Source organism: Bidens hawaiensis, unplaced genomic scaffold, assembly GCF_021521415.1.
Source record: "Bidens hawaiensis isolate Kalapana, Puna unplaced genomic scaffold, B.hawaiensis_p1.1 tig00034127_1, whole genome shotgun sequence".
NCBI lineage: Eukaryota > Viridiplantae > Streptophyta > Magnoliopsida > Asterales > Asteraceae > Bidens > Bidens hawaiensis.
Genome location: NW_027495871.1, coordinates 166,575 through 179,716, shown reverse-complemented (window position 1 = coordinate 179,716; position 13,142 = coordinate 166,575). Strand labels below are relative to the sequence as shown.

Here is a 13,142-nt window from a genome sequence, read left to right as displayed (position 1 = left end):
CGTATACTTGCAACTAAAGTTATTACTCTCAACAGAAGATGTTTGATACATTTTATATGTTGTGGATCATTATCCTTCATTCAATTAAGAAAACTTAATTACCAAAGTGCATTGTTTTTCTTCTACTATTATTAAATCTGGTTGTGTATATTGATATTTTTTATATTTATGTTGTCGCTCATTTTAATATGGTTATGTATATTGCTATTTTTATATTTATGTTGTCGGTCATTATTTTTCTTATTTACTACTCTATTAAAGCAATACAATATTTCTAATTGTTATGTCATTTTTTAACATGCTTAATTAATTTACGAGATTTTAATACTTTTAGACAAATTAAAATTAATCAAATTATTAAGTCATTTTAAGATTTCTCAAATTTTGACACATATATATTTTTTATTTCTAATTTTATTTTTTACTTTTTGATTGATTTTTTATTTTTATGGTAATGGTGTCAAAAAGTGGATTCATAAACATTCAATTGAGTATCTTTATATTATTTTCTGCGATTGTATTTAAATGTGATAGGTTAAAACAAGAAGAGTTTAAGGATCATAACAATACCTGTATTCTTATTTGATCATTTTCAAAGAAAGTTTAGTGAGTAGTTTAGTAAATGAAATAGTTTCATAAGATTATAATTATTAGGTATGACTTTTACATAATAGTTTCATAACATTTATATAAAATTATTCGTCGATATAAATAAAAAATTTACAATATATTAACATATATTTATAAATAACGTTTTTTATATAATTTTCTCATGTTTAGTACATGGGTCACTAACCTATAACTTATTAAAGCATATATTTTTGAACGTTTTTCTTAATTTTACAAAGTTTTTGGGCATGTAACATAAGAATTAAATAGATTTTGCATTTTTTTTATGTATTATTTTGGTTCATGGTTTAAGTTATTGAACTTGTAATTTTACTCTTATAAATACCTTAATTCATATAAAATTATATTTTTTCTTAGAAATACAACTTTTTACAATTCATTATAGTGTATAACATATGCATATATATGACATATTATATTTTCCACCTGTGTGGTAAACGGTTCTTTGATTTACTAACTTGTGTTGAACATTTCTCTTTTTTGTTTTAAGATAATTTATTTTTTACAACCAAATCTTAATCTTTTTAAATTTATATTTTAAATCCGTGACAATGTTTATTTTCCTAAATTTCTTTATGATACACACAAAATTTAATATAATAACATCCGTATAAATGTTATATTTTTAAAACAAATCACACCATATTTTGGTTTGCCACTTTGAATTAATAGTGCATATATAAAACCTTATTAAAAAGTCATAAATAAATATTATTATATGAAATAACTGAATTTGTGTATTATATATCATAATTGTCATGACTTAAAGGGGATCTTTAAAACATCATTTATTATTTTTAATATTTTTTTCTGAACAATATAAATTATGAGTAATTTAACTAAATTATTTTTGACACATAACCATTTTCTTACGCAATGACACAAAAGTAAGTTCGGAAATGTTAGACAAAGAAATAACGAATTACTTGAAGACAATGTTGGATTCTCAAAATCCTTTGGTTCAAGAATACCGGATAGTAAGTGATTGTTTTAAAAACGATCCCGGTATGGATTTAAAGTTGTGCATTATTGGAACAAGGCAAAATGATGCAAGGACCTACAACCTGCCAAAAACTTCTAAGTTGTAGCGTTAATCGTTAATGATATTGGTGACACGATAAATAAGCGCGATATAATTGTAACAACTCAAAGCAGATCTCTAGCAAAAGTTGGAATATATATGAGAGACCCGTTTTTACTTACGGTCAACTATATGTTGCTTTTTCAAGAGTGAAGTGTAGAGATTGTATTAAAATGTATATTTTGGATAAACAATATAAAGTAACAAACAAGACAACAAATATGGTTTATAAGAAAATTTTTAAAAGCTTATGAATTTGTAATTTTTAAAGTTTTAAATTATGTTTCCAAACAATGTACTATAAATCTTCTTTTTTTAGTAAGTTTATGTTTTTAAGTACTTTGTTTACATATGAATATGAAATGCAATATTATTAAATAATTCTCCACATAAACACATGAAACAAACTTTTATCACCTTAAATATGTCTTTAGTTGACGATTTCTATATATCCACCCGTGTACGTCCACCCGTGTCGTACAAGGGTCAATAACCTATTAATATTACATTGTGTTATATAAATCAATAATACTAAAAATACGACAGTAATAATCGTATAATCATAATATAATATAAATAATAATAATAATATTAATTATGGTTGACTATTCCATTCCTTGTAGGAATGAACAAAAAACACCTTTTACCAAAAAATGAAAATGCTTAAAAAAGAAAAGAATTTCATTCCTTATGAATCAATTCCATTACTTCATGACAACTAAATATGCTTAATTTCATTTATTTGGAATGATCTATTCCATTCGTCTTCCATTTCTTCATACGAAACGCTACTTAATTGTCATGATCTAGGGTAGATTAAGGAATGATTTAGCATTAAACGAGAATCAAAAATGAATTTGGCTGCAACATCGCTTGTTCGAGCTTTGTGAAAGAATAATGGGGGTTTCCTTCATGCTATGCGAAGGGATCCTTCAAAGTGGTCCTTCGAGCTACGCGAAGTGACAAGGAGGGTTTCCTTCAAGCTACGCTAAGGATGAGTTTCTACCATATTTTAATTTTTGATAATTTTAGTCCCTGAAGTTCCAAAAATGCGTTTTAGCCATTTTAACTGACTTTAAAGGTGAAAATAGGTCTAAAATATCTATTTAACATTTTCAAATTTTTTAATAAAATTTATAACCCAGAAAAAAGTTTAAAAGGGTCGAATTTTCGGATCTTTAAAATTCAGGAATCATATTTTATAAATATTTTTAAATCATCTATACTAGTAAATATTTATTTTTCTACCAAACCTATTTTTAAATATAATGAAAGGATAACTGATCAGATTTCTGTAAACATATATGCATATACTATGATGTACTCTCAATGGTTGGGGATATATTTAGAAATCAGTTGAGAAAGTCATTTGAGAAAGTTATTAAGAGGTTTACACGACATGCCTAGTAAGGCAATTGCGTAAAATGTTAGGCACAAATAACATAATCCAAATGTACCATTGTAATTCCTGATTTACTGTGAAATAATCTTGCCTCATAGTTAAAAAAAAAAACTGACGCTGTGTTCGCATCTATATCAACACACTTTTGATTTTTTTTAAATGTAACAATACTATACTATATAAAAGATAAAAAGTACTCTATTTTATAGTCTAATATAAAAAATCTTTTGACATAAAAATGTTATTTATGTTTTAAAAAAATTATAAATAATAAAATAAAAGCAATCAATAACTTGTTTTTGTATGACAAAATTGCTGGTTTTCTAAAACCATATCAAAATCGCTGGTTTTTAAAAATAAAAGCGTCAGGACTATAATTTGAAAAATCTTTGCGTCCCGACCTAAAGTAAAACCTTATCTCATACTATATATACTCATGAGAAAAGTGGCATTATAGATACTTTGGTAGTTTAAAAAATGGTAAGGTGCTCCATATGCTTGCAACACCAACAAATATATCATTTACAGTATTCCTCCTCTTTGCAGGCTTTCTTGATGGTAATCTTGTTCAGTTTATTTTTCATTTCATTTGGCCCGAAAACTGTCAATGCAACCAATTTTGATGTAACATCATATGGTGCAATAGGAGATGGGATTACGGATGACACCGAGGTACGTAAATTATGCCTACAATTTTAATCAATAGAGCAATTTCTAATTTATTGTAACACTGTTTGCAATATATAGGCTTTTGATAAGGCATGGGGAGCTGCATGTAGAGATACCTCAAGACATCCGACACTGATCGTGCCACCATCCAAGACGTTTTTAATACATTGTATCGAATTCATTGGTCCGTGCATATCTTCTAGCATTCACATTGAGGTACATTCAGACTCTAGTTATATGTGTAACATTTTATAAAAAGTGAGTAAAGTCATTTTGGTTATGATTTATTATTACATCAAAAATATATTTTTGGTTGGTAGCTTTTGGGCAATATTACTGCTCCAAAGAGTCTAGATGGGTGGAAAGGCTGCGATACCAATGGCTATTTGATGCAATTTACGTCGGTTCAAGGACTCATCGTGGACGGACCTGGCCAAATAGATGGCCAGGGTTCCATCTGGTGGCCGAAAGAAGCAAACATTAAGGCAATTAAAATTAACCATCATTTACTTTATATTTGTTTACTTTAATTAATATACTGGTTATCAATTAATACACTTGTTTTGTTTCTTTCTGCAGCCCACAGGTCCAAAGTGCGATTGCCCATCGGTATGTTCGTCTATTTCTTTTTAACTGCATGTTAATATATAGCAAATAAAAAAATGTCCATTTAACCGATCTTTTTAGATGTTACGTTTTGAAAAATGTGACGGCCTACAACTGAGAGGTACAAGACATATAAACAGTCCAAAGAGCCATGTCAGCCTCAATGGTTGTAAAGGCGCAGATCTCGGAAATCTTTATATTTCAGCACCTGAACACGCCCCTAATACTGATGGAATCGGCATCAGTTGGTCGTCACACGTTAATATCCACGACTCTGTTATCCAAAGCGGTATGACATCAAGATAATCCTAGTTTCTTACATGAACACCATTTTGATGTAGTTGTTCTTCCTAAAATAACATAAAAAAACAGGCGACGATTGTGTGGCTATTAGTGTTGGCACATACGACATCAATGTAACCGGTATCACATGTGGACCTGGTCATGGCATAAGGTAACATTTCATCATCATGCTCAGAAAATCTTTGGGATGGTCTCAAATTCCGATTTTATAAAATAAATTTTGTCCTGCATTATTTCTATTTGCTCACTGGACTTGTTTTGCAGCATTGGAAGCCTTGGAAAGAATGGTATTTATACTACGGTTGAACAAGTGCATGTGCGAAATTGTAACTTCTCTGGAACGCAAAATGGAGCACGAATCAAGACTGTACCGGTAAAATTAAAATCACATCAGACTTAATACCGTCATTGAGCTATTAAAACCTTTTGAAGGATACTAATTTTACTTTTGTTGTTAATTTTTTGCAATGTAGTACGGAAAAGGGTACGCTAGGTCAATTATATTTGAGGACATTCATTTCATAAATTCCGGTAATCCAATTATAATTGATCAACATTACTGCACTTATTCGAATAACAAAAATTGCACTGCACCGGTAAGCCTTGTTACACAGCAATGATCTCTTAAGTGATCAACATTATTGTATTTTAGCATAAAAGATCCTCCAGGACTAAGTTACTTTTTTTCCTGATTTGGATTAGCCAGACGCGTCATCGATACAAGTGAGCGATGTAACGTATAGAAATATACATGGATCTTCGACATCAAAGCAAGCAATTACTCTCAATTGTGTTGGAAAGTTTAACTGTACTGGAATCGAAATGATTGAAGTCAGACTCACCGGAGACGATGTATTTGCTTACTGCCACAATGTTCAGGGATATTTTACCCATACTACCCCTAAGATTCTCTGCAATTAGGCTGTTCACCCCTTCCCTAACCAAGTATTCAATTATATAGCGAGTGCTTTAGCTGCTTTGGATTGGGGATTGTGTCTGAGTATTGTTATACAAATTATTGATATAATAAATCAAATTACTTTTTGCATATGAATGGTCTGCAAGAAAACTTTACCTCCTGGATTTTATACAAACTGTTATTGTTTGCTTTACTAACAAGAAGTTCATAATTTTGTTTTTGTTAGCTTGGTGGAGGCTTCCGCAACATCAAACATCAAACATCTAGAACTGTCCCAATCATGTGTCGAAACTACTACGCTAGTATACTTAGGTCGTGTTTTGTAGGGCTGACTATCCTCATCCAAACGAAAATAACATGAAATAAAACATATGTATATAAATTGATTCAAACCATGGTCTTTGACAAGTGCTTAAATAGCATATTCTTGAATGATCTTTTGTGTAATATTCAACGAGAGTTTGATTAACGTCTTCTTGTTTGATCCGTTGTGTTCGACGGGTGTTTGAGTCATGTGTTCTTGTACAATCCTTTTCTACACAAACAAACAAACTAACAACCTAACGTTGACGGTCGTGACTGAAGATTCGTGTTCAACTTGGATGCCTTAAAACATATATTGGGTCTCTACTTAAAACAAATCAGTCTCCCAGGGTACAATAGTTGAAGTAGTATGTACTGCTAGGGAAGGCCACATACCTGAGGTTACACCGAATAAAGTTGTAGTGTTTGAACTTGTAAAAAAAAAAAGAATGTGAAGATAGAGAGTACTCTTCTCTATTTATTCTCTATTTAGTTCCTCAACAATTGAGTCCTCAAGTGTCACCTATTCTCTAGGAATCCTTATGTATATATGTCATTTTTTTACAAAAGCCTATTATTTATACTAAGAGTCGTGGATAGGTGAAGAATATCACTTAATTAAAAATATAAGACTCTAATAAAGTCTAATCAAGTGACATAAAACTCTACTCAAGAGTTTATCTACAAGTAACCATATGAAGACTCCAATAAATAACTTAAAAGTGAATTATATCTTCATTCATTTATTTCAAATTTCCAACATATTTATTATTGAGTTTGTTACGGGTATATCACCTACCTGTTTTAACCATTGACGGAACTAGAACTTTTTAATTGAAGGGTCGTAATAGAAATTTTGCTTTTTCATGAAAGTATATCAATAACTTTTTTTATTTACCGTTGATGTAGCAACTGCTAAGTGTAATTTACAGGGCCCACCCAAAGTTTGAGACAGTTGTAAAAATGCTTCATTTTTAACATTTACAAAATCATCTTTTGAACATAACAAAACAATGAATCGTTTATTTTCATTAGAATCTAATAAATTTGATGAATTCTTGATAACTTGTTTGGGTTCTTTACCAAAATATCGTTCTATATAAGTGCATTTCTACACCTCAAAAATTGTAGAAAGCAACGGCAAAAAGAATTATAGAATAATCTAATTCAATTTCCGGTAAAAGTACCTTACGCATATCAATTTAATTTATAACTATTAATTAAATTATAACTATTAATTAAATTAATGAATAAATCCTAGAAAATGACAAAATTTATATAGAAGAAAAAGCTTAATTCATAATGGCTGAAAAGATGGGCGTAGATTTTTCTAAAAATTCAGAAAAGAGATATGGTAGCGTCATAAGTTTCTTTGAAAATGGAAAATACAGTTAATAAAAAGTAGGTTTTTAATTGCATATATGGGCCTTGCTCAATTATTAAAAAAGCCCACAGTCCAATTCAATTATGTTATCCAATAAATATTTGTATCATACTGTGTCGTGTCTTCTTTTTCTTGTTCTTCTAAGTTTAATGCCTTTTGTAGGACAATCTAGAGGGTCAACGGACCCCTCTGTAGTTCCAACCCTGGTTTTAACAGTTATACGTGAGTCTGTTTGATCAAGAGACACAAATACTGAAATACATGCAATACATATATATTAATACAAACTTATAACACATAAGCAACCATTATATGGATCTTGGATGCTAAGATGATTTTTGAATGGAATACGCACATTCTATTTATAGTATTCCTTGTTCCGCTTTCGAAGGATATGTCGTGTCGAAAAGAATTAATTCACGAAGCTTTGAATCTCTTATTTTTATATAGTGTACACGTGTATAAACACATCTCCTCATATTTAAGTGATGCCTTGTTTCAGTAAAAGTTTTTGCATCTTTGGCTCCATCTCATTCCCATATCTTTTTTCATGTCCTTCAAGTATATAAAAGTTACACCTTCTTTATAGTTAAGCTCACCAAAATAACATACTTGTTTATATTGTAATTGATGAAGTATTAATTCGTGTAACGATTTACCTTAACCAAACCACCAACGTAAGAAAGCTCGTTTAAATTTGTCCGGTTCAGCCCCGTAACTATGTTCAAGACACACAAATCATAAAAGAGTAAACACTTAAACAACATACATATAAAATTGCAGGACCTATTCTTTAAAATAATGCATTATCGTTATCTATATAGTATAATTAAGAAGTTTGGTGACACAAATGATTTTTTTGAAATTAGTTTTCTTGTGTATTTATGTAAATCATTTTGATCCATAAACAATTGTGATACCTTGGAAAGTTGGTTGTTGGTAATTTTGTTAGTGCTTGGGAATGGGAGGTTAGAAGAAGCTTAGATTGCAGGTTCTAGTCTCATAAAGCAGTAATTTTTATCCCTTTTTTTTCGTTGAGAAATTCTCTTTGAATAGATTTTTTGTTTATATTTAAATTATTTTATTTGTGTGTTTTGTTTAAATATGTTATTTGTCCAAATTAAATTATTTCCAAAAAGGTTTAGTTACGTGTTCGACTTGCTTCACAACCTGAACCCTGTGATGTGTCCAACTTGGTTAATAAGTCACGAATCAAACTTGCACTTTCAACTGATTCATGTGGAGACGACCTTATTTGGCCCTACTAGTTATAGATATTTAAGTGATATAAATACTTATTTTTTATTAGAGCACAACATTTACATAAAAATGGCGCAGCTTCCGCGGAATCAACGCGCAAAGTGCAGTTTAGTTTAGTTTTCTTTTTTGTTTTTATTATTTCTTCGTTGGTTTTACGCAAGGTTTTGTGTTTTTGTTTGTGAAGATAGTCTTATAGGTTCATGCATATGAGGTATTTCCGAGATAAAGAGCAACTTCAGTTTGATCTAGAGATTAAAAGACAACAAAGAGAAATCGAGCAACTCAAAGAAAAAAAATTGAATCAAAAACTAGAAACCGAAATCTCAAAACTGAAGACTATAAACATGAGTAATCAGAACAATCAAAACCCACCCATTAACCAACCCGAAAACCAAGATCAATCGCAAGATCTAGAATACCCAATTCCACAAAATGATCTACAACCCAACCCAATCAAAACCAAAACCAAAACATTAACTATAACAGAAATCAAGTAAATAAAGGGGGTGGAAATCGAAATCAATGATAAACACTAAATTTTGATGATAACCGTTCAGTAAGGTCAAAACCACAAAATCGTTAGAGGCCGTTCAAGTTTGAGGGGGGAAAAGAATGTTATTAATCATGGTATTGAGAGAGTTGGGGATTTGGATGAAATGGAAGATTGGGACACTGATTATGAGGACGAAGAGGAGTTTGAGGATGCTCAAGAGGTCAGTATTATCAAAGAAATCAACAACAATACCCATAAAACAACCGAGCACCACAGCAAAATCAACAACGACAATATCAGTACCCAAGAAATCAACAACAACAAGCACCGAGATATCAAGAAAATAGGGGACCAAAAGTTTCCTTTTACGAGTTTGACGATGGGTCACGAGAGCGTTTATCCCACCGCCTATTTCGGGGGGTTCAAAGCCATTTCATTCCGCATGTTGTAGCAAAACCCCATGTGGATGATTGTTCCAGTTAGAGATGGAAGAACATTTCAGTGAGACATAGAAGCTTGACAATGGTACCAAGCTTTCATGGGAAAGCCAAATAGGAACCATATTTTTAGTTGAGTGATTTCAACTAAATCTGTGCAACTATCTCCAGTCAAGGGTTTACCGCAGATGAAGTAAAGGTGGTTGGTTTTCAATTCAGTTTGAAGGATGCGGAAAAACAGTGATTTTTATCATTACCTTCAGCTAGTATTTACACGTGGTGTGACTTGGCTCAGCAGTTCCTTGTTGAACATTACATGCCACATAGAACCTCAGAAGCCTTAACCGCCATTAGAAATTATCAGCAACGAACATGTGAGACATTTTATGAATCTTTTCAAAGGTTCAAATTACTGTTAAGGACTTTCCATCACCATGGACTTGCCTTATGGAAATTAATAAAGGCATTCCATGATGGTCTGTCTAATGATGATGTCCGGGATCTTCATTACACTACAAATGGTTCGTTTCTAACTAATGAAGAGAATGTAAATTGGAGACATTTGGAAAGACATGCAATGATTTCTAAACAACAGGCTCAATTAAATAGAATGGTGAAGAGGTTGGTTTTAATAGTGGTGGATAGTATCGTATTTGAGGACATAATGGCTAGAATGGAATATAAGTTGAAACAGTTAATGGCCACATGTACGAAAAAGATGAACCAATTAGGAAAGGTATACACGGTTTGCGAACAGTGTGGGGAATTGGGACATGATGTGTCGAGCTGTGTGGAAGCATATGGCGAAGAGAATAGGGACGAGGTAAATTATGTTTAGGGTGAGAGAAAATACAACATTAACATGAACTCAAACACTTATTATCCTAGCCTCAGAAATCACCCAAACTTTAGTTACGAGAATGCAAAAACTCAAGAAAACCCAAATTTTTAAGGTAGTTCACAGAAGACAGGTTACCAGTCTGGTCAGAGACAACAAAATTATAATTCTGGTAGTTACCAAACAGGCTCATATCGACAAAACAACAACCTAGGGTTTGGTAATAGAGATGGGTATAATCGTGGTGAAAAACAGAGTGGTTCAGGTCCAAATGGTGTGGGGTAAAGTTAGATGCATTGATGACATTGGTGCTGGAGGGTTAAAAAGAGTACAAGAAAGACGAAGAGTTAGCAGACAAAGCCAATGCAACAAGAGATAAACAAAGAAGTTAACTAGCAGAAGAAGTGGCCAACTTAAGGAATACTTCAGGACGTCTTCCAAGTGACACCGCGAAGAACCCGAATAATCAAAGAAGCGGTTCATCCATTTCCAATAATGCACATGTTAGTGCCATCACCATTGAAGATAACGTGGTGACTGACATGGTTGAAGAATTTGAAACGGAGGCCCCACTCAATCCAGTTCAAATTGGGGAGTTCAAGACTGCCAGGGCACTCATTGATGATGGTGCGAGTGTGACTGTTCTACAGGGTAGTTGATGCAGATGTCGTGCTCTAATAAAAAACAAGTATTTATAATCTTAAATACCTATAACTAGTATGGGTAGGTAAGGTTGTCTCCACATGGAATCAATGGAAAGTTCAAGTAAAACTCATATATTAATTAATAAACTATGCAGACAATCGATGTCAAACGGTTTTAAAAGATGATTTGAAACACATGATTACTTTTAAAGTTTTTAAAAAATTATAGGAAAACGATCAACTTCAACTTCAGGTAATATGATGACCAACTAATCATAAATTCATATAGATTGATTACACAATAATTACTAGACCTACTAGTTGGGTTGTGATGACAAATGATACCTAACCGAATTGTTGACACAACTGAACCCGATCTACCCAATTACCAGTTTTATATTATGCAAATCAATTAACTTGCTATGATTAGCGATTATTAGTTCAATGACACAAGAGCTAACCCTAATGTTGATGAACGCAACCAGATAAGTGATGCAAGTTTTGATAATAAAAAACAACAACTGTTTAAACAATCAATTGATAAATCGAACAAGATCAAATTACAAAACTCGGTCAAGTTCTTAATCATTAAAACACAAATAATTTGATCAAAGTTAGTTAGAACAAAACTCTAGCCTAAAATGAATACAATGGATTTAGCCTGACATTGGCATCATGAAAGACTCGCTTATTTGATGAAAGGATGGAAGCATGTGATGATATGGCGAACTGGAAGCTTCAGGGTGATGCAAAATTATCCTAGGGTTCCTCTCTGGCTGCTAGAATGAAGGATATCTTGAATAGGGGCTCAAAACTGATTATATCAAGTCAGGGTTCTTTTTCCCGTTTTAAGCCCTTTCGCGTAGCCCAAAGCGTTTTTCACCATCAGTTCGCATCGCGCGAAGTAAACTGACCTCATATTCAGATTTATCTCGTTAAGAAACCCAAATTTTATATATTATCCGTCCCGTAACTCATTTTCTAGGCCGATATATGCCCGTTTTACTAAAAAACACTTTCCTAGTAACCCGTATTGTTAAGTTTTCGCTTCGGCTTCGGGTTTCTCATCCAAACCATTCCCGAATCCTTCTTAACCATCCATGTATGTTTCCCTATGCTTCCTTCTTCTCGAGTTTTGCTTAATCTTCATCTGGATGACTCTAAATTAGCTCGTTTAAGCTCCGATGACATGCGATCATAAAAGAACTCAAAGTAATTGTGTTCAATATATATAAATAGCTAAAATACATGAAATAACACATATATACACATGATCTATATCCGACCATCACATCCCCACAGTTATCATTTGCTTGCACTCAAGCGAACTATCATGCAACGCATACATCTCAATATATGGTTCATCAATTATCATTAATAATACTAGTGAGATATAATGTTATACCCAATTCTCAAGAACTGACACTGTTAAGATTGATAACCCACCAAATAATTTAGTGATGCATGCAAAACTATGGAACCACCAAAACAAGTGTAATTTGTTTCCGGTTAAGGCACATATGCTCACACCATTCATAATATAATATCTCTCCTCTCGTTTTAATATCTGGACCACAAAAAAAATTTCTAGAATCTATATGCCCTCTATACCAAGTATGAACACAATGTAATAAGCTTTCAAGCAAGTCATATCTCCACCCATTACCCACCGGTTGCATATGACTAAGGTTTGTTGTGGCTTAGGTTAAGGTGTGGAATCGGACTTATTTAGTGACTTATGGTGGATGAAACCCGATTTATTCTACCATACAAACAATCAAAATTACAAACTGACTGTTATTTACAACGGAACTGACTTAAACATTAACTCTTTTTAAAGCTTTTCTTTGATTTTTATTTTTTTCCTTTTGTTTAACACTCATATATACAAATACTGATTTGATACATGCGTACATTTTGTACTATGCTCGACAAACAACTTATATACAACTGTTGACATACCGAATTTCATCCACATGGTTAAAAATAATAAAATGCCAAAGCAAACACGACTTGTAATGTGGGTTTAAACAAACAAAAAGGGAAAAATGCACAAACTTGGCTCTTAGGGGATAATGTAGGTTAGGGAGAATTTCTTTTATATATACGTGTAATGTAACACCCTGGCTAAAGCGGAAACGCCGGAGTGTGACGTACAGATTGCTCAAAACAC

General features: G+C 32.2%; 1 protein-coding gene across 1 annotated transcript; it reads left to right on the top strand.

Annotated features, from left to right (window-relative positions):
- The first annotated feature begins 3,590 nt into the window (after positions 1–3,590).
- LOC143585689 (putative polygalacturonase At3g15720) lies at positions 3,591–5,612 on the top strand. Its single transcript, XM_077067423.1, has 9 exons — positions 3,591–3,785; positions 3,861–3,998; positions 4,103–4,301; positions 4,362–4,375; positions 4,470–4,677; positions 4,761–4,842; positions 4,956–5,064; positions 5,165–5,287; positions 5,394–5,612. Exons 1-9 carry the CDS (start codon positions 3,591–3,593, stop codon positions 5,610–5,612), a joined length of 1,287 nt encoding a protein of 428 aa, XP_076923538.1.
- Positions 5,613–13,142: the final 7,530 nt, after the last annotated feature.

Coding starts and splice junctions, on each gene's coding strand:
- LOC143585689 (XM_077067423.1), top strand. CDS start 3,591: ATGGTAAGGTGCTCCATATGCTTGCAACACCAACAAATATATCATTTA. Junction 3,999..4,102: donor CTTCTAGCATTCACATTGAG/GTACATTCAGAC, acceptor TTTGGTTGGTAG/CTTTTGGGCAATATTACTGC. Junction 4,843..4,955: donor GGACCTGGTCATGGCATAAG/GTAACATTTCAT, acceptor CTTGTTTTGCAG/CATTGGAAGCCTTGGAAAGA.